Consider the following 27,244-nt stretch of genomic DNA (forward strand, 5'->3'; position numbering starts at 1 on the left):
TTTGCTTACCTTGATTGACACTCGAGTGTGGAGTGTCAATAGGTGGTGCTGAAAGGTGCAAAATTCACAAGAAACGCCCCCCCGCCGGAGTTTGGGCTCATTCGAAAGGAAATTTAATTTGGGACTATCTACCGAAAAGTTTGGAACTCTAAAATGCTTATGGAAGAAACTATAAACTTTAATAGAATTTTGGATTTTAAAAGACAAACTCAAGGCTGTGGACAGACCTACAGAACTAGCAAGAGACAGTCTAATTAAGTGAAGCTACCTGGGTGTGAGGACTAAGTTAACTTGTCTGGAAGAATGAGTATTCGAAAATCCTTCCCCCACAAGAGGCATTATCACAAAATCACCCAGAGGTAGCTACCCATCAACATGGGTCTGGACAACCATTTCAGCATATACATCACAAAGAGGCCCAATCCAGCCTGTATGTGAAAGACTAAGCACAAAAGGACATTGCAATTACCAAACTAATATTTCCATCGGGAAACAGTTTTCAAACATCAACTCACCCAAAACATATCAACTTTTAACTAGCCTGCCAAAATATTACAAAGAAGAACCAAGCCCGCATAAATTATACAAAAGATTTAAAAAAAAAAAAATTTGGCGCCAAGATTCGAACACTGAAATCATATAACTGGCCCCTGTTTTCAACAGAGGTAGGTGGTTGCAAGGCTGCTACTACCTCAGATGCCACACTACACCAGGTGCTATACTGCGAGTATCTCATCAAGACAAGGAGAGAAACCAACACGACAGTTGTAAACTAACTTCTCCAGCCTCGAAGTCCTGAAGGAAGGAAGAACATCACCATCGCAGCAGCGACCGACCACAGTCAACGTGGTATCAAGGGAAAAACAACCGCGATCTACTGTTAACTATCAAAAGGATTGATAAGCATAGTCCCTGCCTGCCCTGGAGTCTAACCTCGCTAGAATTAGGTATTGGAGGTATAATTTACTGTAACCCCCTTGGAATGTTTAGTGTATGGTTCTTTATTAGAGTGATTTTAAGTTTGACCTTGTACCTACCCTTGTATTGTTCTTTATTAGAGTGATTGTAAGTTTGGCCTTGTATTTTCTTAGAGTAATAAGCTTGGATTACCTTGACTGTAATAAAACCAAAGTTCTTTTGCATCAAACCAGTGTTCTTTGTACTTTTGTCACACACCCCCAAATAAATCCAGAGTACAGAACCCAAGGGAGTGAGAGCGATTCGAACTGCTCAAGTTGGTCAGAAGGAAGCGGACCTTCTCACAGACCACCCCCCTTACAGTGCATTGCCAATGGCTGGAGATAGGCTTTTGGTGTTATTTTAAATCATTGCTTTATTCAGGACATATGGCATTTAAAAAAAAAAGAGGCAAGGCAATGTTTACATATACACAGTTAGTTCACGAACTTGCCTCCGGCCAATGGTGTGCCCGAGTGAACAAGGTCTCAGTTCCAGTTCTAGACAGAAGAACCAGCATCGTTCACACCCCAAGGCACCTCACAGCCAGAGTTACGCGTGAAGTGCAGTCACTGTTGTTCTGTCGAGGTGGATGAGCGCGATCATCATAACCCAGAACACAAACAATGCGATGATTGATTGCAATGTTTAAGGATCATGCATTTCTAGACAAAAATGAAGAGTGATCTTTTATATCCATGTTTATTGTGAAGCGCTCCAAGCAACGACACTTCTCTCCCACACTGGAGGCCGTCACTCTGCCGCTCCCACAGTCTGTTGCAGTTCAACATTTTATCTGGTGCAAACATCATTACACTAAAAGAAACAAACAGAACAAATGTTCAGTGACAAAACCCACAAAACTGGACCACACATGGCCAAAAAGCTGTCAAAGATGAAGATCAAAATGAGAAATGAACAAAATTAAGATGGTGCTCTTTTCATAAGAACATAAGAAATAGGAGCAGGAGTAGGCCATTTGGTCCCTCGAGCCTGCTCCGCCATTCAATAAGATCTTGGCCTCAACTCCACTTCCCTGCCTGCCCCCCATAACTCTGGACTCCCTTGTCATTCAAAAATCTGTCTATCTCCACCTTAAATATATTCAATGACCCAGCCTCCACAGCTCTCTGGGATAGAAAATTCCAGATCCTCAGAAGAAATTTGTGTTTTAAATGGGCGACCCCTAGTTCTGAAACTATGTCCCTTAGTTCTAGATTCCCCCACAAGGGGAACATCCTCTCTGCATCTACCCGGTCAAGCCCCCTCAGAATCTTATATGTTTCAATAAGATCACCTCTCATTCTTCTAAACTCCAAGTAGTATAGGCCCAAACTGCCTTCATAAGACAACCCCTTCATCTCAGGAATCAACCTAGTGAACCTTCTCTGAATTGCCTCCAATGCAAGTATATCCCTCCTTAAATAAGGAGACCAAAACTGTACACAGTACTCCAGGTGTGGCCTCACCAATACCCTGTACAGTTGTAGCAGGACTTCCCTGCTTTTATACTCCATCCCCCTTGCAATAAAGGCCAACATTCCATTTGCCTTTCCGACTACTTGCTGTATCTGCATGCTAACTTTTTGTATTTCATGTACAAGAACCCCAAGATCCCTCTACTACATTTAAATAATAATTTGATTTTTTTATTTCTCCTACCAAAGTGGATAACCTCACATTGTCCCACATTATAGTCCATCTGCCAAATTTATGCCCACTCAGAGCCTATCCATATCCATTTGCAGATTATTTGTGTCCTCCTCACAACTTGCTTTTCCACCTAACTTTGTATCAGCAAATTTGGCTATGTTACTCTCGGTCCCTTCATCCAAGTCATTAATATAAATTGTAAATAGTTGAGGCTCCAGCGGTGATCCCTGTGGCACCCACTAGTTTCAGTTACCAACCTGAAAATGACCCATTTATCCTGATTCTCTGTTTTCTGTTAGTTAGCCAATCCTCTATCCACGCTAATATATTACCCCCAACCCAGTGAGCTCTTATCTTGTGCAGTAATATTGTGTGTGGCACCTTATCAAATGCTTTCTGGAAATCCAAATATACATCATCAACTGGTTCTCCTTTATCCACTCTGCTAGTTACATCCTCAAAGAACTCCAGCAAATTTGTCAAACATGATTTCCCTTTCATAAAACCATGTTGACTCTGCTTGATTGAATTATGCTTTTCTAAATGTCCTGCTACTGCTTCCTTAATGATGGACTCCAGCATTTTCCCAATGACAGATGTTAGGCTAACTGGTCTATAGTTTCCTGCTTTCTGTCTGCCTCCTTTCTTAAATAAGGGTGTTACATTTGTAGTTTTCCAGTCCGCTGGGACTTATCCACTATCTCTGCAGCCACTTCTTTTAAGACCCTAGGATGCATGCCATCAGGTCCAGGGGACTTGTCCACCTTTAGTCCCATTAGTTTGCCTAGTAGTTTAGCTCTAGTGACAGTGATTGTTTTAAGTCCCCACCCCTCTGCAATAGCTCCTTGATTATCAATTATTGGGGTGTTCTAAGTGTCCTCCACAATGAAGACCGATACAAAATATTTGTTCAAAATCTCTGCCATTTCCCATCATTAATTCTCCAGTCTCATCCTCTAAGGAACCAACATTTACTTTAGCTACTCATTTCCTTTTTATATACCTGTGGAAGCTCTTACTGACTGTTGTTTTTATATTTCTTGCTAGTTCACCCTCATGTTATCTTCTCTGTCTTTAGCATTTTTTTTTTTAGTTCTCCTTTGCTGGTTTCTAAAAATTTCCCAATCCTCTGGCCTTCCACCGTCCTTCGCAACATTGTATGCCATTGTTTTCAATTTGATACCATCCTTTACTTCCTTGGTTAGCCAGGGATAGTTCATCGTTCTCTTAGCAAAGATATATTCCAGTGAGAAATAAAGATGCTGAGAGTTATGACATATCTCCTTAAACGTTTGCCACTGCGTCTCGCCCTTTAATATATTTTCCCAGTCCGCTTTAACTAACTCTGCCTTCATAACTTTGCAATTACCTTTATTTAAGTTCAGGACACTAGTTTGAGACCTAGCTTTCTCACCCTCAAACTGAATTTGAGATTCTATATCATGATCTTCTGAGCCAATATCGTTTCTCACTACTGATCTCATCCTTTATTAACAGAGCTACCCCACCTCCTTTTCCTTTCTGCCTATCTTTATGAAATGACAAATACCCCTGAATATTTAGTTCCCAGCCTTGGTCATTTTGCAACCACATCTCTGATCATACCCATTTATTTCTATTTGTGCCGTCAACTCATCTATCTTGTTCCGAATGCTTTGTGCATTCAGATAGAGCTTTTAATTGCATCTTGTGTATATGCTCTGTCCCAACTGGTCATGCTCTGGTTATCATTACCCCTGTCGCTAACCCGCAATTTGCCTTCTCATTTCTCTGACTTCATAAATTTCCGCTCACCGGATTCCTCCCCGCCCCCACTATTTAGTTTAAAACCCTCTCTACAGCCCTAGTTATTCGATTAGTCAGGACAGCCTGGTTCAAGTGAAGCCAGCCCCAATGGAACAGCTTCCTCTTATCCCAGTCCTGGTGCCAGTGCCCCATGAATTAAAACCCATTCCTCCCACACCAGCCTTGCCAACCCAATGAACTTGATGCTTACTTCAACGAGAGTTCAATTCCCTCCAAATCCACCTCAAAGTTCGAGAGCAAACCCAACTTGATCTGCATCTTACCCTCCCAAATGCCAGTGCCAAAACCCAGGCAGAGTGGCACCAGGTGGCAGCTCGGGAGCTAATGTCCTGCCCATCTTTCTCAAACAGGAATTGCATGTGGGGCAGAGGCAAAACCCTCCCTCAGCATTGCTCTGGCGAGTTAAAATGTTACAGCATCACCCACCCAATAAAACCAACTGGAGGCAACACCCTCACCCATTAACACAGGAAAGAAAGTGGGTTAAATACAGTCACCAGGGCGAGTGTACGCGCACATGTGGTTCAGTACATGCGGGCGAGTGCACGCATGTGTATGTTCGCATGCATGCGGGTGTGCGCGCACATGCATGTGCACAGATGCGTGTGCTTGAGCTCGTGCATGTGTGCGTGCGTGCGTCAGGAATCCAAAGAGAAAAAACAGCTTGAACTCCACGAATATCACTTGGTTGGAAAATGATGAGATATACGGAGAAAATTTGAATGTTTATTTCTTTGCACTATAAATAAATTTGGTTTCTCACCTGTGGCATTTTCGCCTCTTCAACCTCAACCTTTGCTGAAATCTCCAGAATCTGGAGGATGGTATCTAATGGAACGTGGTCACCGGGAGAATCCTGGACAAAATGAAACAGCACCTTCTCTCCGCCTGAAACACAAGGACTGGTCGAACTTAGTCATGGCTTGGCTCAGTTAGTTGCGCTCACTTGCCCCTAAACTGAAAAGTTTATGGGTTCCAGCCCCGCTCCAGGATTTGCACATGTAACCCAGGCCAACAACCCAGCATAGTATTGAGGAAGCACTGCATTGTCAAAGGTACCATCCTTCAATGAGACATTAAACTGTCTGAGAGAAAAATAACTTGATTTTATATATCACATTAGGACATTCCAAAGCACTTCCGAGCTAATTAATTATTTTTGAAGTGTAGTCACTGTTGTCTCATAAGCAAACACAGTAGCCAACTGTGCACAGCAAGGTCCCACAAAGAGCAAATTAGATAAATCACCAACAGCCGGTTTTGTTTTAGTGTTGGTCGATAGAGGAACATTAGCCAGTACACTAGGAGCTCACCAGTCATCAAAAACACCTTCATCACATGGACTGCAGCATTCAAGGCAGCAGCTCGCAGTCACCTCCTCAAGGGCAATAAATGCTGGCCTTGCCAGCAACACACACATCCCATGAAGGAATAAAAAAAAAAGTGTCTTTGAATCTTTTAGCTGAATAGGCAGGCGAGATATCAGTTTAATATCTTATCCAAAATAAAATTACCTCTGATAATTCAAGAGGGCTGGGTGCATTTAACGGTGAGCCTGGATCACATGTTCACGTCCTGAAGTGGGACTTGATCCCACGATCTAACTGTAGTGTGTCAGCCAGTGGCTCAATGGGTCGCCTCAGGGTCAGGTGGTTATGGGTTCACATCCCACTCCAGAGACTGGAGCACAAAAGTCGAGGCTGACACACTAGTGCAGTGCTGAGGGAGTGCTGCACTGTTGGAGGTGCAGCCTTTCAGGTGAGACGTTAAACAGTGGTGCTCTCTGTTCTCAGCTGGACATAAAATATCCCCCGGCACGATTTCCAAGAAGAGCAGGGGAGTTATCCCCGGTGTCCTGGCCAATATTTATCCCTTAATCAACATCACAAAAACAGATTATCTGGTCATTATCACATTGCTGTTTGTGGGAGCTCGCTGTGCGTAAATTGGCTGCCGCGTTTCCGACATTACAACAGAGACTACACTTGAAAAAAAAAGTACATTAGCTGTAAAGCGCTTTGGTCGCGAAAGGCGCTATAGAAATGCAAGTCTTTCTTTAAAGCAAGAGTGCCTTCACCGAGTTAAACTGATAAGGAATTTTGGAAGACTTTCACCTATTACATCCCAAAAGAAGCGGCAAATCAATCTCACTGGGTGCCACACATATTCAGTGACCTGTGGCTGTCGCTGCTCATGTCCTGGGATCGCGGATCAGTCCCATCGCCGGGGCTGTGGCTGCTCAAGGTTGGGTAACTGCGCCACCTTGTGGCAAGAAACTCTCATTGTTTTGGCATAACTAAAAATCAGCCCAATTTTGAATAGGTTCATTCAATTACTGGGATGGCTTCCAAATCTATTTAAGCCACTTGCTGATGAAGCTCCTTTGTTAAACCAATCCCTGTAGTTAAGGCAGTGACCTTCATTAAAAAAAAGACTTAAATGTAAAAAGAACCACATTTTTAATGCAACAGATACCTAGGGAAAAGGCAAGGAGAAAGAAACACGGTCATCTAAAAAAGCATCTTGCAACCTCAGAATGTCCCAAAGTGATTCACAGCCAATTAACACTTTTGGAGTGTAGTCACTGTTGTAATGTAGGGAAACGCGGCAGCCAACCTGTGCACAGCAAGCTCCCACAAACAACACTGAGATAAATGACCAGACCATCATGGCAGTCCTGGTGCAATTGGTGATACAGTCCTCATTAGCATGATGCCAGTGGGCGGACGGCAGAAATTCAGCAGCCCATCAGGCTCTGGATCAGAAGGTAGGCAGGCAGAGGTGGTTCTTTTTGGAGTATCGGCTGTAGCTCAGTGTAGCACCCTCGCCTCTGAAATCAGAAGGTTGTGGGTTCAAGTCCCACTCCAGAGATTTGAGCACATAGGCTGACCCAGTGCAGTGCTGAGGGAGTGCTGCACTGTCGGAGGTGCCGGCTTTCAGATGAGACCTTAAACAGAGTCACGTTTGCTCGCTCAGGTGGACGTAAAAGATCCATGACACTATTTTGAAAAAGAGCAGAGGTACCCCAGTGTCCTGGCCAATATTTATCCTTCAATCAACATCAATAAAACAGATTATCTGGGTCATTATCACATTGCTATTTGTGGGAGCTTGCTGTGCACATATTGGCTGCTGCTTTTCCTACATTACAACAGTGATTACACTTCAAAATGTATTTCATTGGCTGTAAAGTGCTTGGGGGATGTGCTGTAGTGAAAGGCGCTCTATAATTGCAAAACGTTCTTTTTTTCTTTTTCTATCTCTGGGTGTGTGGCGGATGGCAGGGGTGGGGGGGGGGGGGGGGGGAACCAGGAGCAGTAGCAGCCTATGCCAATTTTTTGGAGCCTGTAGGAGAACTCCTGCTCCTCCCATACCCAATAAAATAAGCACAAACTTAGCTGTGGGATCCTCTTTGGCTGGACCACCAGCTGATACTGGGGTGGAGTGTGTGCAGCGCACGTTCTACCCAGTAAAAAGGAAGACGACTTGTATTTCTATAGCGCCTTTCACAGCCTCAGAATGTCCCAAAGTGCTTTACAGCCAATGAGTTAATTAAAAGTGTAGTTAGTCGCTGTTGTAATGTAGGAAATGCAGCGTCAACAGAAAGCTCCCACAAACAGCAATGTGATAATGAGCAGGTTGTGTCTTTTAGTGACGTTGGTTGAGGGATAAATATTGGCCAGGACATCAGGAATAACTCCCCTGCTCTTCTCTGAAATTTTATACGGCCACCCGAGAGGATAGACAGGGCCTCGGTTTAACATCTCATCCGAAAGATGCCTGGAGTGGGGCTTGAACCACACAACCTTCTGACTTACGAATATTAAATCACCTATATCTAAAGGAGTTACTTCACTCAGTACACATTTGACAGGTAATGCTTTCCTTCCCACTTGCGGAACGTTTCCGAGGTGAACGTTTACCTTTACTGACGATAATTATGCCTCCACTCTGCATCACGTCGCCAGAGAAATTTCCCGAGATCCCGTCTTTATTTGCCTGGGGAGGAAAAAAAACAATTTTTTTTTGTTTGACGGGCAAGGATTTCTGCAGGGTGAACACTCTTAGTGAGGGAGAGTCAGTAATCCTGATGTCCTAGTCAAACACAAACAAAAACTACAGTCCCTGCACCTGACATTTTACTCAGAAATCATGGAGATGATATTCGATAGGGTAGATACAGAGGGCTAGACTTTCCACTGATGATTGCGGGGCTATCGCCCATCTATCGCCCATCTAGCGTCCAAATAGGCAGGCTATCGCCCAAAGATCGCCAGCCCAAAATTCGGCTCACAAGAATTTCAAGATCGCCGAGGTGATCGTCCACCGAAACCTTCGACACAATCGCCCACACATTTCCGGGCTGATCGCTCACGAAGATCGCTGGAGAAAAGCTCCTCCTACCTGGCATTCTTCACCGGGCTCGGCGCTACGGACGCCATTTTGAAAGTCGGAGCAATTGAGAGGCTGCTTGAAGAAGGGGCTTATCAGGATAATTTTAATTTGAGAGTTATTTAAGGGCCTTACTGACTCACATTTATATTTATTGAGGAACATAAAGAGCATTCAGTGATGGGGTCTGTAACTTCTCTACCGTTATTTGTAAATGCTCACATGCTGGAGACTGAAGTTGGGTTTAGTGAAGAGCCCAAAGAGGTGGCAGACGGACGCAGAGGAGGAGACCTTACACCCGACGAACTTACAGGGAAAAGCGATCATACCTGGACTTGTCTGATAACAAGTGCCTTAGGAGGCTGCGCTTCTGAAAGGAGGTCAGCGCTGAGATATGCCAGCTAATAAAGGGAGATCTGCAGCCTACCAGCACCATCAGGACTGCACTGCCTGTTGAGGTAAAGGTTACTGCGGCACTTTCCTTCTACGCATCAGGCTCCTTTCAGGCTTCAGCTGGTGACATCTGTGGTATCTCTCAGCACACCACACATTCGACAGGTTACTGAAGCCCTTTATGCACGCAGGATGGACTTTATAAGCTTCCCTATGACCAGGGAGGCACAGACTGAGAGGGCTTTGGGTTTCCCGCGAATAGCAAACTTCCCCAAGGTGCAGGGAACAACAGACTGTACGCACATCGCCCAGAGAGCATCTTTACAGGATGCGGAGGGGTTTCGTAACCGAAAGGGATGCCACTCCCTGAACGTACAGCTTGTTGTCGACCACAACCAAATCATCATGGCAGTAAATGCTAATTTTCCAGGCAGCATCCATGATGCGCACATCCTGCATGAGAGCGCTGTCTCTGACCTGTTTAAGAGTCAGCCACAAGGTCACGGTTGGATGCTGGGGGATAAAGGATATGGCCTTGCCAGCTGGTTCATAACCCCCCCCCCCCCCCCTGCATAATCCCCAGACGGAAGCAGAGAAGCGTTACAACGAAAGTCATATAGCTACATGCAATGTCGTCGAAAAGACAACAGCAGCGCTTCAGATGCCTGGATCACTCTGGAGGCAGCCTGCAATACCACCCTGACCAGGTCGCTGAGTTTATTGTGGTGTACTGCATGTTGCATAACCTAGCTATAAAGGAGCGGACAACAATTGCCAGATGGGGCTGCCAGTCCACCTCAGGAGAGAGCGGAAGAGGAGGCGGAGGAGGACAATCAGCCTGGCGATGAACCCATGCCCCCACGCCCCCCCTGCACCACTGGAAAAACCCTGTGGGAGTTATGCAGCTGCAAAACTCGAGTCAGCAGCTCATAAATGAATGCTTTGCGTGAACTTAAATTGGTGACAGTTACAGATATGGAAAGACAACACTTGCAGTTGCGTAACGTTTCATCCTGGCCTGGCCATTGTTTTCCAACAATTGTATTCATGTTTTACCTTACCGTGCGTTATTAGAAGACACTGCACAATTGTAAAATTCAATTAAAAAAATTTAATAATTTAACTATTTTTCAACTGTAACAACATCCACCCCCACCCCCCAACAATAAATTTAAAAACAGCAACAAGAAAATACAACAATATAACACCCCCCTCCCTACCTGCGGCCACGTTTACCTCCAGGTCCTCTACTCCCCTCTCAGTTTCTTAGCGCCTCGTTTGAATCCCTGGGTAGCAGGACGAGGCGGACGTGCAGTGTGTGCTGAGGTGGGGGGTGATGGTGGCAGGATCGGCTCAGGGGGTGTTGGAGGAGAAGACGTTCCTGCGGAAACGACTTCCGAGCCAGAAGGAAGTTCTTCCTCCTGACTCGCGTCTGTGCTGGGACGGCACCTCGGGGGTGCAGTGCCGTCTCCCGACCTTGGCGGGACGGCACCTTGGGGGTGCAGTGCCGTCTCCCGACCTTGGTGGGACGGCACCTTGGGGGTGCAGTGCCGTCTCCCGACCTTGGTGGGACGGCACCTTGGGGGTGCAGTGCCGTCTCCCGACCTTGGTGGGACGGCACCTTGGGGGTGCAGTGCCGTCTCCCGACCTTGGTGGGACGGCACCTTGGGGGTGCAGTGCCGTCTCCCGACCTTGGTGGGACGGCACCTTGGGGGTGCAGTGCCGTCTCCCGACCTTGGCGGGACGGCACCTCGGGGTGCCGTGCCGTCTCCCGCCAGTCTCGCATGCCACAAGGCACGGATGGCGGCAGTCTGCTCACGCATCTCCCGGGTCATCTGCTGCATATCCTCCGATATGTAAGCGGACATCCGGGACATGTTCCCAGTGTACACACCAAAAGCCTGGAGGAGGTCACGACTTATTGCGACACTCGCCAGGCACAGTCTGGTCAAGCCCTCAATCCAATCTGCCAGTTGAGGAGTGTGCTGACCTTGCTGACTCGACCTCCGTGCGGTTGGCGTGAGCACTAATAAACGCTTTGGCGTCTCCAGCTGCAAGCCGTTCGGTCTCGCTGCTACTTCTGTCGAAGATGATGAAGAAGTGGCCACAGGTACTACTTCCAGCTGGATGGAAGGGGCATCCTCCACACTTTCCATAATATTCTCCTCCTCATCTGGTTCTGGTTCCGATGGTGTGTCAAGCCTCCTCGGTACCCATGGTGATTATTACCTGTAGAGGTGCATGTGTGGCCTCCCTCTGTGCCAGCGGAGTTGTTGGACCTGAAACACAATTGAGCTGATTAGACCAGAAGGGATTCTTGCGCTGCGCTGGCAGATGTAGGAGGAGCAGCCCTACTACAATAAATGTGACCAAGAGACATTACTGCATCATATGGTAGTACATCTATGTGGAATTCACTGCCCCAGAGAGCTGTGGAGGCTGAATCAATTGGAGATAGACAGAATGATAAGTGAGTGAAGGTTTATGGAGAGCGGGCAGGGAAGTGGAGCTGAGCCCTACATCAGATCAGCCATGATCTTATCAAATGGCAGAGCAGGCTCGAGGGGCCAGTTGGCCTGCTCCTGCTCCTATGTTTATGTTCTTATGTTGTTAACCGGAGAGTGGGATAGAAACTGCTATCATTCATGTATGAATTGCCGTTACATTACTTTTGAATTAACACTGCTTTACACATTACTCACGTGACGTAAGGGAGGGCTCTGCCTCACCACGGGTGGCGGCTGAGTGACTGGCTGCCGACTAGTGCCACAGCGCGTTCCTCAAGGTCGGTCAGCGTTACCAGCTGTGAGGACCCTCCTCTGGTGCGTCTATGCTCCAAGCAATTCTTAGATATCTTCCTCTGCAAACATGACAAGAGCATGGCATAAGTTAATTGACTAGGTACTATCATGGAAAGACAAGAGTTTCCAACATTATATACCAATATGGTTTATATCCACAATTGATGCATAGTTATAACAAAGATCACGTTTAGGATCTAATGCTTGACAAACATCTCGACTACAATCCCCATTGAAGGGCCCCTGGGAATTAGGATAGCTGGTGAACTCGGCAATGACAGGAGCCAACGTCCCAAAAGTGTCCCAGGGCAGACAGTGAGCCAGGGCAGCTCTCCCCCAGTCCAGGCTGGGTCACTGTGCAAGTGACAGCAGCCGGAGAGATGGACACAATCTGGGTAAAGGTGACCAGCCACCTCAGTGCTCAGTCGTGCTCCATCCACCAACATAACCCAAAAGGAAACAGTGCCAAAATTAGACTTAAAAAGGGCACAGGTTCCGAGCCCTGTCCAGAACTTAGCAGTGAATATATGCAAGAATAACTAGCTTAATTGCAATCAGAGAGCTGTACATATTATGTGGATCATTACAATTAAAAATTTATTTCATACTTACTCTTGCCGAAGCAACCAGGCTGTTCCAGCACTTGCGGCACTGTTCGGATCCCCTCGCCTCGTGGGACGCCAACTGGAGTTCAGAAGAATGAGAGGGGACCTCATAGAAACATTTAAAATTCTGACGGGGTTAGACAGGTTAGATGCAGGAAGAATGTTCCCAATGTTGGGGAAGTCCAGAACCAGAGGTCACAGTCTAAGGATAAGGGGGAAGCCATTTAGGACCGAGATGCGGAGGAACTTCTTCACCCAGAGAGTGGTGAACCTGTGGAATTCTCTACCACAGAAAGTTGTTGAGGCCAATTCACTAAATATATTCAAAAAGGAGTTAGATGTAGTCCTTACTACTGGGGGGGATCAAGGGGTATGGCGAGAAAGCAGGAATGGGGTACTGAAGTTGAATGTTCAGCCATGAACTCATTGAATGGCGGTGCAGGCTAGAAGGGCCGAATGGCCTACTCCTGCATCTATTTTCTATGTTTCTATGAGACCAAGTCTTTGATCTCGCCCCAAATCTTTCTGTAGGCCCGGGGTGGAGGTTTCCCACGCCCACCCCGGGTTAATTGGCCCCACCTCGAGTGCACCTCGCTGACCAGGGCCTCGTTCGCCTCATTTGAAAAGGGCTTTGCCCTCCTCCTACCCCCCCCCCCCCCTCCACATCGTGGCACAGTGTGATCTGAATCAGACATTTTTGTAATAAATCTCTCTCTCTCACCTCTCTACCTCATGGGTGGAATGACCCCTGACCTCCCGATTCGCGGGAAAACTGGTTTGCCAAAAAAAAACGCATGCGCAGAAGGCCGTTGCTAGGGAAGCCTTGCCTTCCACATCGCTAAGGCCCAATCCACATTGCTGGGCTATCGGCGGGGGAAAAAAAACGAAAGTAGTGATCTGAAAAATGAGCGATGTTCCAGCAATCCTGAAAGCTGAAACATCGCCCATTTTTTGGGCCCTAGCAATCCAAGTGGAATGTCGAGCCCTCACCAGTTCATCCGGTGGCAAAATCAAGAACAAGGGGACTTAACCTTAAAATTATACTCAGGACATTTAGGAGTGTAATCCGGAAGCACTTCTTGCACATAAAGGACAATGGAAATCTGGAACTCTCGCCCCAAAAAGGCTTGCATACTGGGGGATCAATTGAAATTTTCAATAGTGAGATTGATAGATTTTGGTTGGGTCAGGGTATCACGGGATAGGGTTCAAAGGCAGGGAGATAGAGGTGAGGTACAGATCAGCCATGATCTAATTGAATGGCGGAAGAGGCTAGAAGGACGGAATGGCCTACTCCTGTTCCTATGTTCCCATGAAGCAAACGGCCACGAGTGTTTTACAGCAGTTGTTAAACACAGCACAGAACCATTTAATCCGAATTAGAAATAAGATTTTAAACATTTGCAATGTATCTGCTGCAATAGCTCCCTCTGCAGGCCGCACTGTTGACCACACTTACACGCAGCATTGCCGTCGACATTTTCTGTCTGCGGAGGGCCAGCTGCAGACGTCAACACACTATCAGCGAGCCCAGCTTAAATTCAGGGTCAGCTACCTACACAGGACTGTGCTGTCATCACGGAGAACATGTCTTAGGCATGTACAGCAACAGAAATAACACTGGGGTAGATTTTAACTCCAGGCAGGGAATGGACAGCAGACAGAAGGCCTACCCATCTGTTCCTGCCAGCAGGAAGCCCATTCCTTTTGAAGGCCGGGCCTCATTACCATGGCGACGGGCATCCTGCTGCAGCTCACCAGCCAGGCTTCTAATGGCTGCGCCAAATCGGCAGAGAGGTCAGTTTGGGGGTCTCGGAGGGAGGGGGTAAGCCCCGGCTGACAATAGCCCACTTTATTCTTGTGGAGCCTGGGGTGAGGTCTCTTGCTGCTCTTGGCCTCACAATAATAGTTACTTACTTCAGCTTTTGTGGCCTCTTCCTCGTCACTGGCCAGTTCAATTGGGCAGAGTGTGCCCAGCCCAGTTCTCCCTCAAAATTTTAATCGGGATCCCATGTACAGCCTTATTCCCGATTTACACGTAGTATTGAGGCTCCTGCCTGATTCAGGCCTGCGCTTGGGCCATCCGGTGGAAGGCCCAGTGAATATAGCGGTGGAGCGAGGAACAAGACAGTAAGAGCTGCTCAGTCATTTTAACGCCACCATCGCCCCATTTCCACCAGGCAGACAGAGTTAAAATTGGCCCTAATGTATTAATATGTCAATACGTGCTGAAATCTGACAAGCAGACAGAAATCTGATTGGCTCCAAGTTCCCAATTTGGAAACCTATGCATTCTAGTATTACGGTAGTGTAGTGGTTATTTTACTGGATCAGAGAACCAGAGTACAAATCCCACCATAGCAGTTTGAGAACCATCCCCAAAGAATCTGAAAATAAAAAGCTGGTGCCGCCTTAACCCAACTTGTTCATTAATGCCCTTTAAGGAAAACCGTTGTCCTTACTCAGTCTGGCCTATATGTGACTCCAGTCCCACACAATGTGGTTGAATCTTAACTGCCCATACTCTGAAGTAGCCTAGCGAACTACAACAAATTACAGCAGTTCAAGGTGGTCTGACGAAGGGTCATTGACCCGAAACCTTAACTCTGCTTCCTCTCCACAGATGCTGGCTGACCTGCTGAGATTTCCAGCATTTTCTGTTTTTATTCAAGAAGGTGGTCCCCTCCCTCTCCCACTAAAACTTCTTCTCCAGCCCGGAAGAGATGTCCTTTATCCTGGCACCGGGTATGAAACACAGTCTTCGGGACCTATGCTCTAGGTTGTAGAGAACCCTATCTATCCCCCAAAATATAATGTTCACAACCACCTTCCTCTTTACTCCCCCGACTTGAACGGCGTTATGCACCACGGTGCCTTGGTCAATCTGCTATTCCACCCTGCAGTCTGCACACTTGTCCACAAGGGTTTCAAGAACATCAAATCTATTAGAGAAGTGCAGGGACTGAGGGTTAGGGTTAGGGTTAGGTCCCTACCACCTTCTTAGGGCAATTAGGGATGGGCAATAATAATTGCCAGCCTTGCCAGTGATGCACACACACTGAGAATCAAGTAAAAAAACACAACCAAACTCTAAGCATGCAGTACAATTGATTACAATACACCCTCACAGGGACTTGCTGCCCCTGATGGTTTTCCTATATTCCTGATTATTTTGGGTTAGCAGAATTAAAGATATTAAACCTCCCCAGTCTGGATCATTCGGGATCCACTTGAAGAGGTGATTTTTGTTAAACACTCAGACTTCAGATACACTTCTGGGTAACACCCTCTACAAGGACAAAGCAAAGATCCGGAGAGAGCAAACATATAATCAGGCTGAATGTGACTAGGCCCTGCATTCCTCGCTCAGCTTAAGTCCACAACAGAACATGACCTGTTCTTTCAGGACCAGGATGCACATTCAGCATTAGCATAGGTGACATTGGGGGTAATTATAACAACTCGCCGGGTGGGAAACATATCTGGTGCCTTCAATCGAGTGTGATACTGGGCGGGTGCAAAACCAACCTTGCACCCGATCACGTCAGTTTCCCCACAAGCCGGTTAGGTTAAAATTGCCCCTAATTTTGTCTTGAATGAAAACGATATTGAGTGCGAGTGCGCGTGCGCGGGGGCTTGGGGGTGGGGGGGGGGGGGGGGAAGGGTGAACAATCTTCAGTAAGCAAGAACAATCCACAATGTCTCCTTCAATCTGCAGTGCCAGAGTCACACGATGTGGGTTTGCACCAGATACCCCAATTAGCCACAAAGCAATATGCTTTCGTATTTTTCTTATATTAGTTCCCGAGACATGAGCGTCACTGGCAAGGCCAGCATTTATTGCCCATCCCAAAGTGCCCTTGAGAAGCTGGTGGTGAGATGCCATCTTGAACCGCTGCAGTCCGTGTGGTGAAGGTGCTCCCAGTGCTGTTTTGGAGGGAGTGCCAGGATTTCGACCCAACGACCATGAAGGAACGACGGTATATTTCCAAGTCAGGATGGCGTGTGACTTGGAGGTGGTGGCGTTCCCCATGCACCTGCTGCCCTCGTCCTACTAGGTGGTAGATGCCACGGGTTTGGGAGGTGTTGCCGAAGAAGCCTTGGCGAGTTGCTGCAGTGCATTGGGTTAGTTGGCATGTTAGTGAGATCGGCAACACAATATCGGCCCTCAACTCAGAGAGCACCCATCAATGCAACGGCCTTTGGAGGTTTGGAAGGATCAAATGGCAGTGACTAGGGACATGTGCCAAGCCAGTCTTGTGACCTAAATGCTTATCCCCGGGAGGAGGTTTCACTAACCAAAAACAGATTCAGGCAAAACGGACAAGAAATTGTTGATACAGGATTGCAACAGTCAAAGATTGTCTCCCACCTACTGCTGCTCACCTGGGTAACAACTTGCCGCACCTTCTGTCCCAATGCTGCTGGGAAAAGATTGAATGCATTGTACCTGGGAGGAGAAACATCAGTTAGTACAGGTGTTATATCTGTAATGCACTTATGAATGACTCCATGAGGCAATGTGTTGTACTCAAACTGTAGTGACCTTGGTCCTTTATTTGTAACTCCAGAGTGAGGTACAAGTGTGGTGGGCAGCCTATTATACTGGGCCCTGCATACCTATACAGGTGACCCTCAGGTCTCCCGCTGCAGTGCCCTCTGGTGGACAGCCTCCTGCCACAGGGACAGGAAACCCCAGTCTCCACCAGTTGTACCCTCTAGTGGTGCCAGTATATACACAGGGTAAACCTTATTGATAGTACATCAGGCAACAAGTCTCCATCTTATGCAACTATACACTGACTACACAGAGACTATATCTATAGTCTGCATATATAATAGGTTTGGGCTTACGGCAGTTTTGCTGTACCCCTTCCTTACTCTTCCCTCTTGTTGAAAGGCAGCAGCACCTTTTGCTAGCAGAGGTGCACAAAACACACATAGGAAGTTAAAAATAGGCGCAATCAGTGCCCAACACTCTGATCCACGATTCCAGAACGCTGGGAAGGCAGATGGGAATTCTCCTTCCACTCCCAATAAATATGTCCAGGGCCAGTCTGCTGTGTCTTCTGGTGCCTCACAATGACACTAGCAGAGCTATTCCATGGTCACAAAATAACATTTTGGGATGCAGTACATGAGTCATTTGAGACATGACATGTGCCAAGTGTAGCATTCTTGGGGGGCAACAGGTGACTTTGGACCTATGGTTCTCAAAACTCTCCGCCACTGGGGTTTACCACACCTCATACTTGGGTCTGGTGTAGACTCATTGAAAGAGATTGATTGCTGTGATTAGTCAACAACTCCATTATTGTACCATGTGAACTACATGGACTTGATCGCTTTTCATCCAGCAATTCCCATGCTCCCACGGGGCCGAAATTGAGACCCACCCCAAACGGGGCACACCTAGCAGTTTTGAAAGGTTTTACTGGAGAAATTCAGCAAAAGTTGTAGCGGCTGCGAGACGAAGGAGTCCTTGCAGCGGGTCCACCGCCCCGACCAATCAGTGCCTCATTAAAGGGGAGGGCCGCTGCGAACTCTGCAGCCACCAGGGAGGGTTTCGGCCGGGCCAGCAGCCTGGCACCCAAGAGGGGGTGCCAAACTGCCTGTTGGCAACTCGGCCGAACCCAGGGGCATAATAGTCGGCCCGACCTGGCAGTCAGCCGACATCAAAAAATAGCATGTCGTCGCCAGCAGCGCCACCTCCCCTTTAAGGGCGGCCGCACTGCCCAGCCAGAGACTGCACCGACAGCATAAGCCATCAGTGGCACCGACTGGCAGTGGCGCTGCTCCCGTGGGCCAATTCCAGCAAAGGGGCAATTTCCAGAGGGGCAATTCCGGGAATGGGTCCTCGCCGGTCAGTAAGAAGTCGACGTGTGCACGCCGCAGTGGGAAAATGGGCAGAGCGGTCCCCTGCACCGCTCCAAACTGGAGGAAGAGCAATTTTTTATTTATTTTTTTTTTTAAATGGCGGACCCTTCGCGGAGACTCGGTGGCCATTCCGCAATGACCTGTGGCCGCAGCTTTCAGGCAGCCAGAGGCCTTATAGAAAGGGGCAGTTTCGGCCCCTATGTCTCTAACCTACCCATACCAGCTTCAGACAATGCATGTCCAGGGACCCAATGTGATATTATATCTATGATACATTAAAAACAGTGAGTGATCACAAGATTTTTGTATGGTATTGTAGGTGATGCTGTAAACGTAACGTTACATGACTAATTGGGGGTTGTCACATAACCCAACGTTATATAGTATGACAATCCCAAACAGCAGCTGCAGCAATCTCTAGGTTCGAGCTAAAATTTGCATTGATGCTCTCCTAGGAACTTTTTTTTTTTAAATCCAATTTCGTTCCAGATCAACTCTAACGCCAAAGATCACTTTGCGCCAATGTGTTTGATCTTAGGCCAAAAGGCCGAGAGGCGAAGTTCCTGGAAATATTGCAATACCAGGTCGGTGCATGGAGTGGACGGGGCATGCCCCTGATCCAGCTCCCTGTCCAAAAATCAATTCAATATCATGTCCCCATAGGGGATATTAAACTGATAAGAGCAGATACTACACTTGATCTTAGCCAAAAGGCCGAGCGATGCTCTCCTAGGAACTGGTTGAGCAAACACACAGAGAAATCACATAACCGGATTGATAAGTCGTGACATGCCCGCTTCTCATCAATCGCCAAAACCTCTTTTAGACTTTCGGAAGTCGATCGTCAGAAGTACTGAAACTGGCTGTGAAGCACAGCAATTAATTAAGCGTGATTGAAGGAAAGGTGTGGAAAATAAAGATCAGCTCAATGAAATAAGGAAATGTAAAATCGAACTGATTCCTGGGAAGGGGGGGGGGGGGGGGGAATTGTCCTACGAGGAGAGATTGAGTAGACTGGGCCTATATTCTCTAGAGTTTGGAAGAAAAAAAAGAGGTGATCTCATTGAAACATACAACATTCTTTCAGGGCTTGACAGGGTAGATGCAGGGAGGATGTTTCCCCCGGGCTGGGGAATCTAGAACTAGGTCACAGTCTCAGAATAAGGGGTTGGCCATTTAGGACTGAGATGAGGAGAAACTTCTTCACTCAGGAAGGTGGTGAATCTTTGGAATTCTCTACCCCAGAGGGCTGTGTAAGCTCAGTCTTTGAGTATATTCAAGACAGAGATCGCTAAATTTTTGAATATTAAAAAGGGAATCAAGGGATATGGGGAAAGTGGAGCTGAGGTAGAAGATCAGCCATGATCTTATTGAATGGTGGAGCAGACTCGAGGGGGCCAATGGCCTACTCCTGCCCCTAATTCTTATGAAATAAAGGGAACCTGCACAACAAACATATCCTCAAACATTCCAACCCACAGCCACTGAGTACTAACCTTGGTTGGACAACACATACCAGAGATCAGACTTTGCAGAGTGAGGACTAAATGGCACAACCAAGCCCGGCACCTGTATTAGGACAAAGACTATTCCATTCCACAGATATACACTGGACAACCCCACCTAACCCAACATCGAGTGGCTTTAACCTCCTCCGGTAAACGGACGTCAGCACTGGAACTTAACTGGACTGAACGGACAGCCCCATCGATCTCCATGTTGCTGAAATCGTAAACCACCCCCATCTCATGGTTCAAATCCCCACCAACTGACTGGTTAACCCCCACCAAATGCACCCCCCCCCCCTATTGTGCAGGTACAACACACACACACAACCTAAAACAGTGGAGAACCTATGCCTGGTTCAGCAAACACACTTTAGTGTTCACAATATTCAGTGCAAGCAGCACAAACCCCCCCCCCCCCCCCCCATTTCCCACTGAGGAAATAGACAACCTTCCGCTCCCAGAACAGCTCAGCAGCCCTCCAACTGAGAAGCTTGGTCATTTCCTTTCTCCCAACTATAACAAATTCAGGCTTAATGTTGCCCCCCCCACCCATTGAGCCCCATATCTCATTCCTCACTCATGGAGACGGAAAGTCCCCCTGCCCACATACTGAGAAACGACTCATTCCTCTTCCACCCCTCACCCAGAGGCAGCTCAGAACCATCCCCAACCAGAGCTGAAAACTGACCCTCAGTAATGATACCCCCGCCACAAGAGGAGAAACATTCTTTCCCCCATCCCCACTCCGTGAAGCTGGTGTTGATCCCTAGATTTCCCTACTAGAGTTATACCCTTTCAATGCTGGGACATCAGTGCCGAGGACACACCCAACACTCCCTCTGCCTGCTGCCTTTGTTCTACAATGTCTCTTTTCATAGCGTGTGCAGGACAGGTAGTTTCATCATTGGTTTGAACAAAAAAAAGTTTAAAAGGTGGTCAATATACTCCTCCTTCCATTCCCCCCTTACCCCCATCCCACCTCTGGATAAGTAGACAAGCCAGACAGCTGCTTTCAAGCCCTCCATTCAATGCTGGCCTCTAACCAATCTCTAGGGGTGCCAGAGATCAGTCACTAGCTGCATCTTCTCCTACCTGGTGCAAAGGTGCTTTGGTCACACTGGACACCTCTCCTCAGCAGCAAAAGGTGATTGTGAACTTTTCTTGTGGGATATCAGGAGGGAAACCCATATCCCAGCCCTCTGAGGAGAGGAGTACTGGAATGCCGACACTGACTCCAACCTATCCACCATCACTTCCCATTCCACAATCGGATTTGATTGGGCTAACTTCAGATCGCTTCAGAGATTTGGTTGCCTGCTTACCTTTTAAAGCCCAAGTCTTTGTAGCACTGCTTCTTCTCATCAATGTACAGATCTACAGAAAGACAGACCCAAAGATCTTCAGCTATTTGAACTCTCAATGTAGGGAACCAGACTGGTAATCCTCAAATCAAACAAAGAGTCAGAAATATCTCTGTTGAACCACTAGCATTAATCCAATCAGATTTCTGGGCTAGGTAGCTCTACATTACTCTGATTGGCCAGCCAGCCTGGCTTATTGATGGGACTTAGAAGGATAAACATAACACCAGACAGATTCGTACCACTCTACTTCAGATAACCCGGATAGCCAATGCCCGAATGCGTGAAGGGTCATAGGTCGACAAGGAATAGGAAGCTTTGCACTGATCCTGCAGATAAGCAAGGGTCCATGGCCCTTGTCCAATTGTGCCCCTATTCACTGAGCTTAGACACAAGGTGTCCCCAGAGAAGGAGTGCGTTAACGCCACATCAGGTAACTGGAATGTATTTATGTGGATTTCTAAGTAGCTTTTTGGTGAAGCATGCAAGATTTCCTGCAATGCCAGACAGCATAATAATCTTTATTACATGCAAAAAAACTGCAACCTTTTCTGTTTTTCCAAATATATTATACAGCATATAGAATTGAATAATCCTCAAGAAGTTTTATGGAAACATGAAAGAATACAACTTAGTAATAGTCATGGTTTGAGATTTTTACTCATTTGGCATAGGATTCTCAGTAACATAATAAAATAAATTTACCCAAGTGTAATGTATGCATCCGTGAGTATGCTCACAGGTTTGTAGAGCTGTGGCATTGAGTGGCTTAGCCAGTCAGGTGATGTTCATAAGACTCAATGAAGCCCCAGTTAGTTGGGTTTAGGGGATCTACGATGAGGCATGTGGTTATGAGCCTAGTGGATGAACTAGTAATGTGTAGTGTGATTGTTAAACCTTTATTAACAAACCAACTAGCTCTGAATAGAAATGTATTGCTATGAATGCTTAAGTAAAGAACCCATGAAGCAAATGCATTGCACTATGAAACTCCCAGAAGCACAGAAGTTATTCCAGATATTTAGCTGGGATCCCAAAGTAGTTAACAGAACTGTGTACAGTCACAATACAGGATACCATAAAAGTTTGAGACAATGGAAGGTCATTAACACATTCTAGTCAAGGTTGCATCGATTTCATTCATTGAGCACAGGTTCCTAATTGGTCAGAATGTGGTTGCTATGGCACCAACACCAAGTGGGAAGGGCGTGTTTCTATTTCAGTGCAGTAATTTTGATTGGCAGCTTCACAAACTAATCCTTTAACACAGGGCTGAGGAGCAGGCAAAGGTTAAACTTTTGACTTCCTCTCTCCCCGGGGGAAAAAAAACAACAATCTGCTGCAGGCTTGTGTTTGGGACAGATTGAGACAGACAGAAACCTCTGTCTTGCTGAGAAAGTTCTAATCAGTGATGCTGTAATTACATCTTCCCACCAGTGGTAGCACTGCAGCACCTCCACTGGTGGGAGGATGTAATTACAATGTGACAAGTTTACATAGCAAGTTTTCACTGTGGACATGGGAATTTATAAATGGGAAAACTATAAAGTTACAACCCTCTCATTCATACCCACCTACAGCTCTCCAACTTTATTTTGGTAAGAGAGCAAGAGGGAGTAACATTGAATCCTGGCACAGCTATTGAATAGGCCAAGAAATGGATACAGTGATATGCAGCAGTCTAGGAGAAGTCAACAGATAAAGAAATATATTGTCTTACTAGACACGTGAGCCAAGTCTCTGTAAAAAGATTATTAGTTCAGTGCATCACCTGAAAGTGGAGTCAGTGATTTCATAGAATCAGAGCACAGAAGGCGGCTGTTTGGCCCGTCCTTCAAGAGTCGGCTCTTAATAAGAAATATTCAGTTAGTCTCACTCCCCTGCTCTCTCCATTGCCCTGCAAATTTTGTCTTTTCAAGTATACATCCAATTCCTTCGAGGGTTACTGTTGAATTTGCTTCCACCAACCTTTCAGACAGTGCATTCTGGATCATAACTCGCTGAATAAGAAAAATTCTCCTCATCTCACCTCTGCCTCTTTTGCCAATTACCTTGAATCGGTGTTCTGTTACCTTCATAATTTTGAACACCTCCATTAAATCTCTCCTTAACCTTCTCTGCTCTAAGGATAAGAATATCGGCTTCTCCAATCTCACCCCATAACTGATTTACAGAGCACTCCATTTTATAGTCCACAGTAACCCTCTCCTCTTTGGAACTCACCGCCTTTGAAATATTGGCCTTCAATGAAGTCCTTCATTCCCAGCTCTTCCGGTCCGACACCGGCCAAGTGAATGTCATTCTGCTCAAAGACCTCCGTCAGTTTGCTGATCTCCTTTGCTATCCAGCGACACACCTGACACCCGAACCTCCTCAGGAAAAAGATCACAGAGACGTGCTCCTGCCACAGGGACTTCAGCTCTACCATCTGTACCAAGATACAAGTACAAATGTTTCTCATAACATGGATCAACAGCACCGCCCCCCCCCCTCGCCATTCCTTTGGGCAGGGGAGATTTAATAGAGGTGCCACATGGACTGCAGTGCTTCAAAAAGGCCCATCACCATCTTCTCGTGGGCAGCTAGGGATGGGCAATAAATGGCGGCCTTGCCCGCGACACCCACATCTCGAGAATGAATAAAACAAAAAAGGTGGAGAAGACCAGTTCCTTAGCCAAGTAGATTGAATTTAGTCACTAAGATTCCAAAAAATAGTTTTACCTCTAACATGAAGCTGTTTTTTTTGCCTCCTTTCCTTAAGGCCCCACTTCAGAGTGGGGCTCAGTACCACATGCACTGCCCACCTTGGCGGGGCAACTGACCATTCTTCACGTCTGAACCTTTGACAGCAGGTTTTTTTTTGGACAGCTATGTAACCATGAGGAGCATCGTAGCCGACCCCAATCCTATCTGGACTTCTAATTTCCTTAAATCTAGCTGCCTTGTTGTGGCCCTGTCAGTGATCGCCAAATCAGAACCGGCTTTGGAGCATCAGATTTGCCTTTGGACTTGAATCTGCTCTTGCCCCGAGAAATTAGTCCGGGGAGAGGTGAACTATCATAGAAATTTAAAAATCATAGAAACTTGCAGCACAGAAGGAGGCCCTGTGTCCCTGTCAGCTGAAAAAAAAGAGCTGTCCAACCTAACCCCATTTTACAGCTCTTGGTCCGTAGCCCTGTAGGTTACGGCACTTCAAGTGCACATCCAAGTACTTTTTAAAAATATGATGAGTGTTTCTACCTCTCCTACCCTTTCAGGCTGCGAGCTCCAGGCCCCCACCAGGCTCTGGGTGAATAAAGTTCTCCTCAACTCCCCTCTTATCCTTCTACCAATTACTTTAAATCTAGGCCCCCTGGTTATTGACCTCTCTGATAGAGTGGATAGCAAGGACCGAGCTCAGCTCCTCATAATTTTATACACTTCAATCAGGTCTCCCCTCAGACTCCTCTGTTCCAAAGAAAACAACTCTAGCCTATCCAATCATCCCTCATAGCTAAAATTCTCGAGTCCTGGCAACATCCTTGTAAATCTCCTCTGTACCCTCTCTAGTGCAATCACATCTTTTTTATAATGTGGTGACCAGAACTGTAGACAGTACTCTAGCTGTGGCCTAACTAGTGTTTTATACAGTTCAAGCATAACATCCCTGCTCTTATATTCTATGCCTCGGCTAATAAAGGAAAGTATCCCATTTGCCCTCTTACCACCTTATTTACCTGGCCTGCTATCTTCAGGGATCTGTGGACATGCACTCCAAGGTCCCTCTGTTCCACTACACTTCTCACCATTTAATGTGTATTCCCTTGCCTGGTTAGCCCTCCCCAAATGCATTACCAAACACTTCTCCAGATTGAATTCCATTTGCCACTGTTCTGCCACCTGACCAGTCCATTGATATCTTCCTGCGGTCTACAGCTTTCATCCTCACTATCAACCACACAGCCAATTTTTGTATCATCTGCAAACTTCTTAATCATGGAACTACTACATTGCAGTCTAAATTATTGATGCATTACCACAAAAAGCAAGGGATTGAGTACTGAGCCCTGTGAAATCCCACTGGAAACATCTTTCCAGTCACAAAAACACCAGTCAACCACTATCCTTTGCTTCCTGCCACTGAGCCAATTTTGGATCCAACTTGCTAATTTCCCTTGTATCCCATGGGTTTTGCTTTGCTGACCAGTCTGCTCTTTGGGACCTTGTCAAAGCTTTGCTAAAATCCATGTAGATTACATCAAATGCACTGCCCTCATCAACCCTCCTTGTTGCCTTCTAAAAAAAAATCAAAGTTAGTCAGACACAACCTTCCCTTAACAAATCTATGCTTTTCCAAATTACGATTAATACTGTCCCTCAGAATTTTCTCCAACAATTTACTCACCACTGAGGTTAGACGGACTACTCAGCCTATCCCTTGCTGCCTTTTTGAACAACACTACAACATTAGCAGTCCTCCAGCACCACACCTGTAGCCAGGGAGGATCGTAAAATGATGGTCAGAGCCTCCGCTATTTCCTCTTTTGCTTCTCTCAACAGCCTGGGATACATTTCATCCAGGCCTGGCAATTTATCTACTTTTAAAGATGCTAAACCCCTTCATACTTCCTCTCTCACTATGTTTATCTCATCTAATATTTCACATTTCTCCTCCTTAACTACAATGTCTGCATCGTCGCTCACTTTTGGAGAAAACAGACGCAAAGTATTCATTAAGAACCATACCCACACCTTCAGCCTCCAAACACAAGATTCTTTTTTGGTCTCTAATAGGCCCACTCTTTAGTTATCCTCTTTATGTATTTATAAAACATCTTTGGATTTTTCCTTGATTTTACGTGACAATATTTCTTCATGCCAAGTCTTTGCTTTCCCAATTTCCTTTTTAATGTCATCCCTGCACTTTCAGTAATCCTCTCGGGTTTCTGCAGTATTTAGCTCTCTGTATCTGACATGAACTTCCATTTTTTGCTTTATCCTACCCTGTATGCTCCTTGACATCCCGGGGCTCTAGATTTGGGAGTCCCACCCTTGTTCTAGTTTCTGCTTTATTCCCATTTTAAAAATAAAAGTTCAACTCCATTCATTTCAACGGGTTTACAATCTAATTTGCTCCCTTCTCAAAATAAGTTAAAATGTATTCAGTTGGCTTTCGGAGCCCGTCTCATTTGACAAAACACAAAACCATTACCTCGCCCGTCTGGATACTTTTGATAAGGTTCATCCCTATTTTAGTCAGATCCACTGCACTCATGTTTACAGGTTAATACAGCGCAGGTTACACTGAATGCCAAAACTGATCACAGTGTTGCAGTTTCTCACTCTGGTCAATTACAGCTTATTCTGTGACTTTTGTAACCCGCTCCTTCAGCATCCGACGCCCGAACTTCGAGACCCCCTCGGCGCAAATGGGACGCCTCACGCAGCAACCGACCAATCACAGTCCAACGTGTGTTAGCGTAAACAATTTCGAACCAATGAAGTAGCTGCTAAATGTTGCAAAAGGAGCGTGCAAATTGCAAAAAAAATGTTTGTGCATTGTATAATCCCGGAAGTGCGTAAAATATATTTGAGATAAGAAATGCTGCATCCTATGGATAATTGCAACAATTCCTTTAGTTGACACTGATTGATTAAAAATGGTTGCCAATGCCTTTTTTGTGTTTAAAGTGAGGAACGGTAGAAAAACAGTAACCAGTTCCAAAGTACACGACTGGGGCAATCGCCCCCCGGCCCCCCTAGAAACGGGATAACTAGAATCGGCCCAGAAGGGGTTAAAATTTTCTTTTTAAATGCTCATTCTGGGAGAGTCTGCTAAGTGGCAGGATGTTTGAATGAAACAGAGATCTTGGTCGATCTTTCAGATGGGATGTACACAGAAAATGCAAATC

The 27,244-nt window shown here is 46.3% G+C and overlaps 1 protein-coding gene and 1 pseudogene across 1 annotated transcript; both read right to left on the reverse strand.

Annotated features, from left to right (window-relative positions):
* Positions 1-1,321: 1,321 nt before the first annotated feature.
* On the reverse strand, positions 1,322-26,754 carry prxl2b (peroxiredoxin like 2B). The gene is made up of 7 exons (XM_070861008.1): positions 26,545-26,754; positions 23,577-23,781; positions 21,315-21,366; positions 16,994-17,057; positions 8,340-8,415; positions 5,180-5,304; positions 1,322-1,773 (listed from the first exon to the last, which is right to left on the reverse strand). The coding sequence occupies exons 1-7, from the start codon at positions 26,605-26,607 to the stop codon at positions 1,750-1,752; spliced, it is 609 nt and encodes a 202-aa protein (XP_070717109.1). The 5' UTR covers positions 26,608-26,754; the 3' UTR covers positions 1,322-1,749.
* Positions 19,032-19,207, reverse strand: LOC139229416 (U2 spliceosomal RNA; annotated as a pseudogene).
* Positions 26,755-27,244: the final 490 nt, after the last annotated feature.

The sequence above is a fragment of the Pristiophorus japonicus genome, chromosome 18, assembly GCF_044704955.1.
Source record: "Pristiophorus japonicus isolate sPriJap1 chromosome 18, sPriJap1.hap1, whole genome shotgun sequence".
In the NCBI taxonomy this organism is placed as follows: domain Eukaryota; kingdom Metazoa; phylum Chordata; class Chondrichthyes; family Pristiophoridae; genus Pristiophorus; species Pristiophorus japonicus.

Bases quoted from the DNA above. Each gene is read 5' to 3' on its own strand.
- prxl2b (XM_070861008.1), bottom strand. From the start codon at position 26,607: ATGAGTGCAGTGGATCTGACTAAAATAGGGATGAACCTTATCAAAAGT. The intron at 17,058-21,314 runs GTAAGCAGGCAA...TTCTCCTCCCAG, and splicing joins AAAGACTTGGGCTTTAAAAG to GTACAATGCATTCAATCTTT. The intron at 8,416-16,993 runs GTGAGCAGCAGT...TTTCCTCCCCAG, and splicing joins TGCGGCAAGTTGTTACCCAG to GCAAATAAAGACGGGATCTC.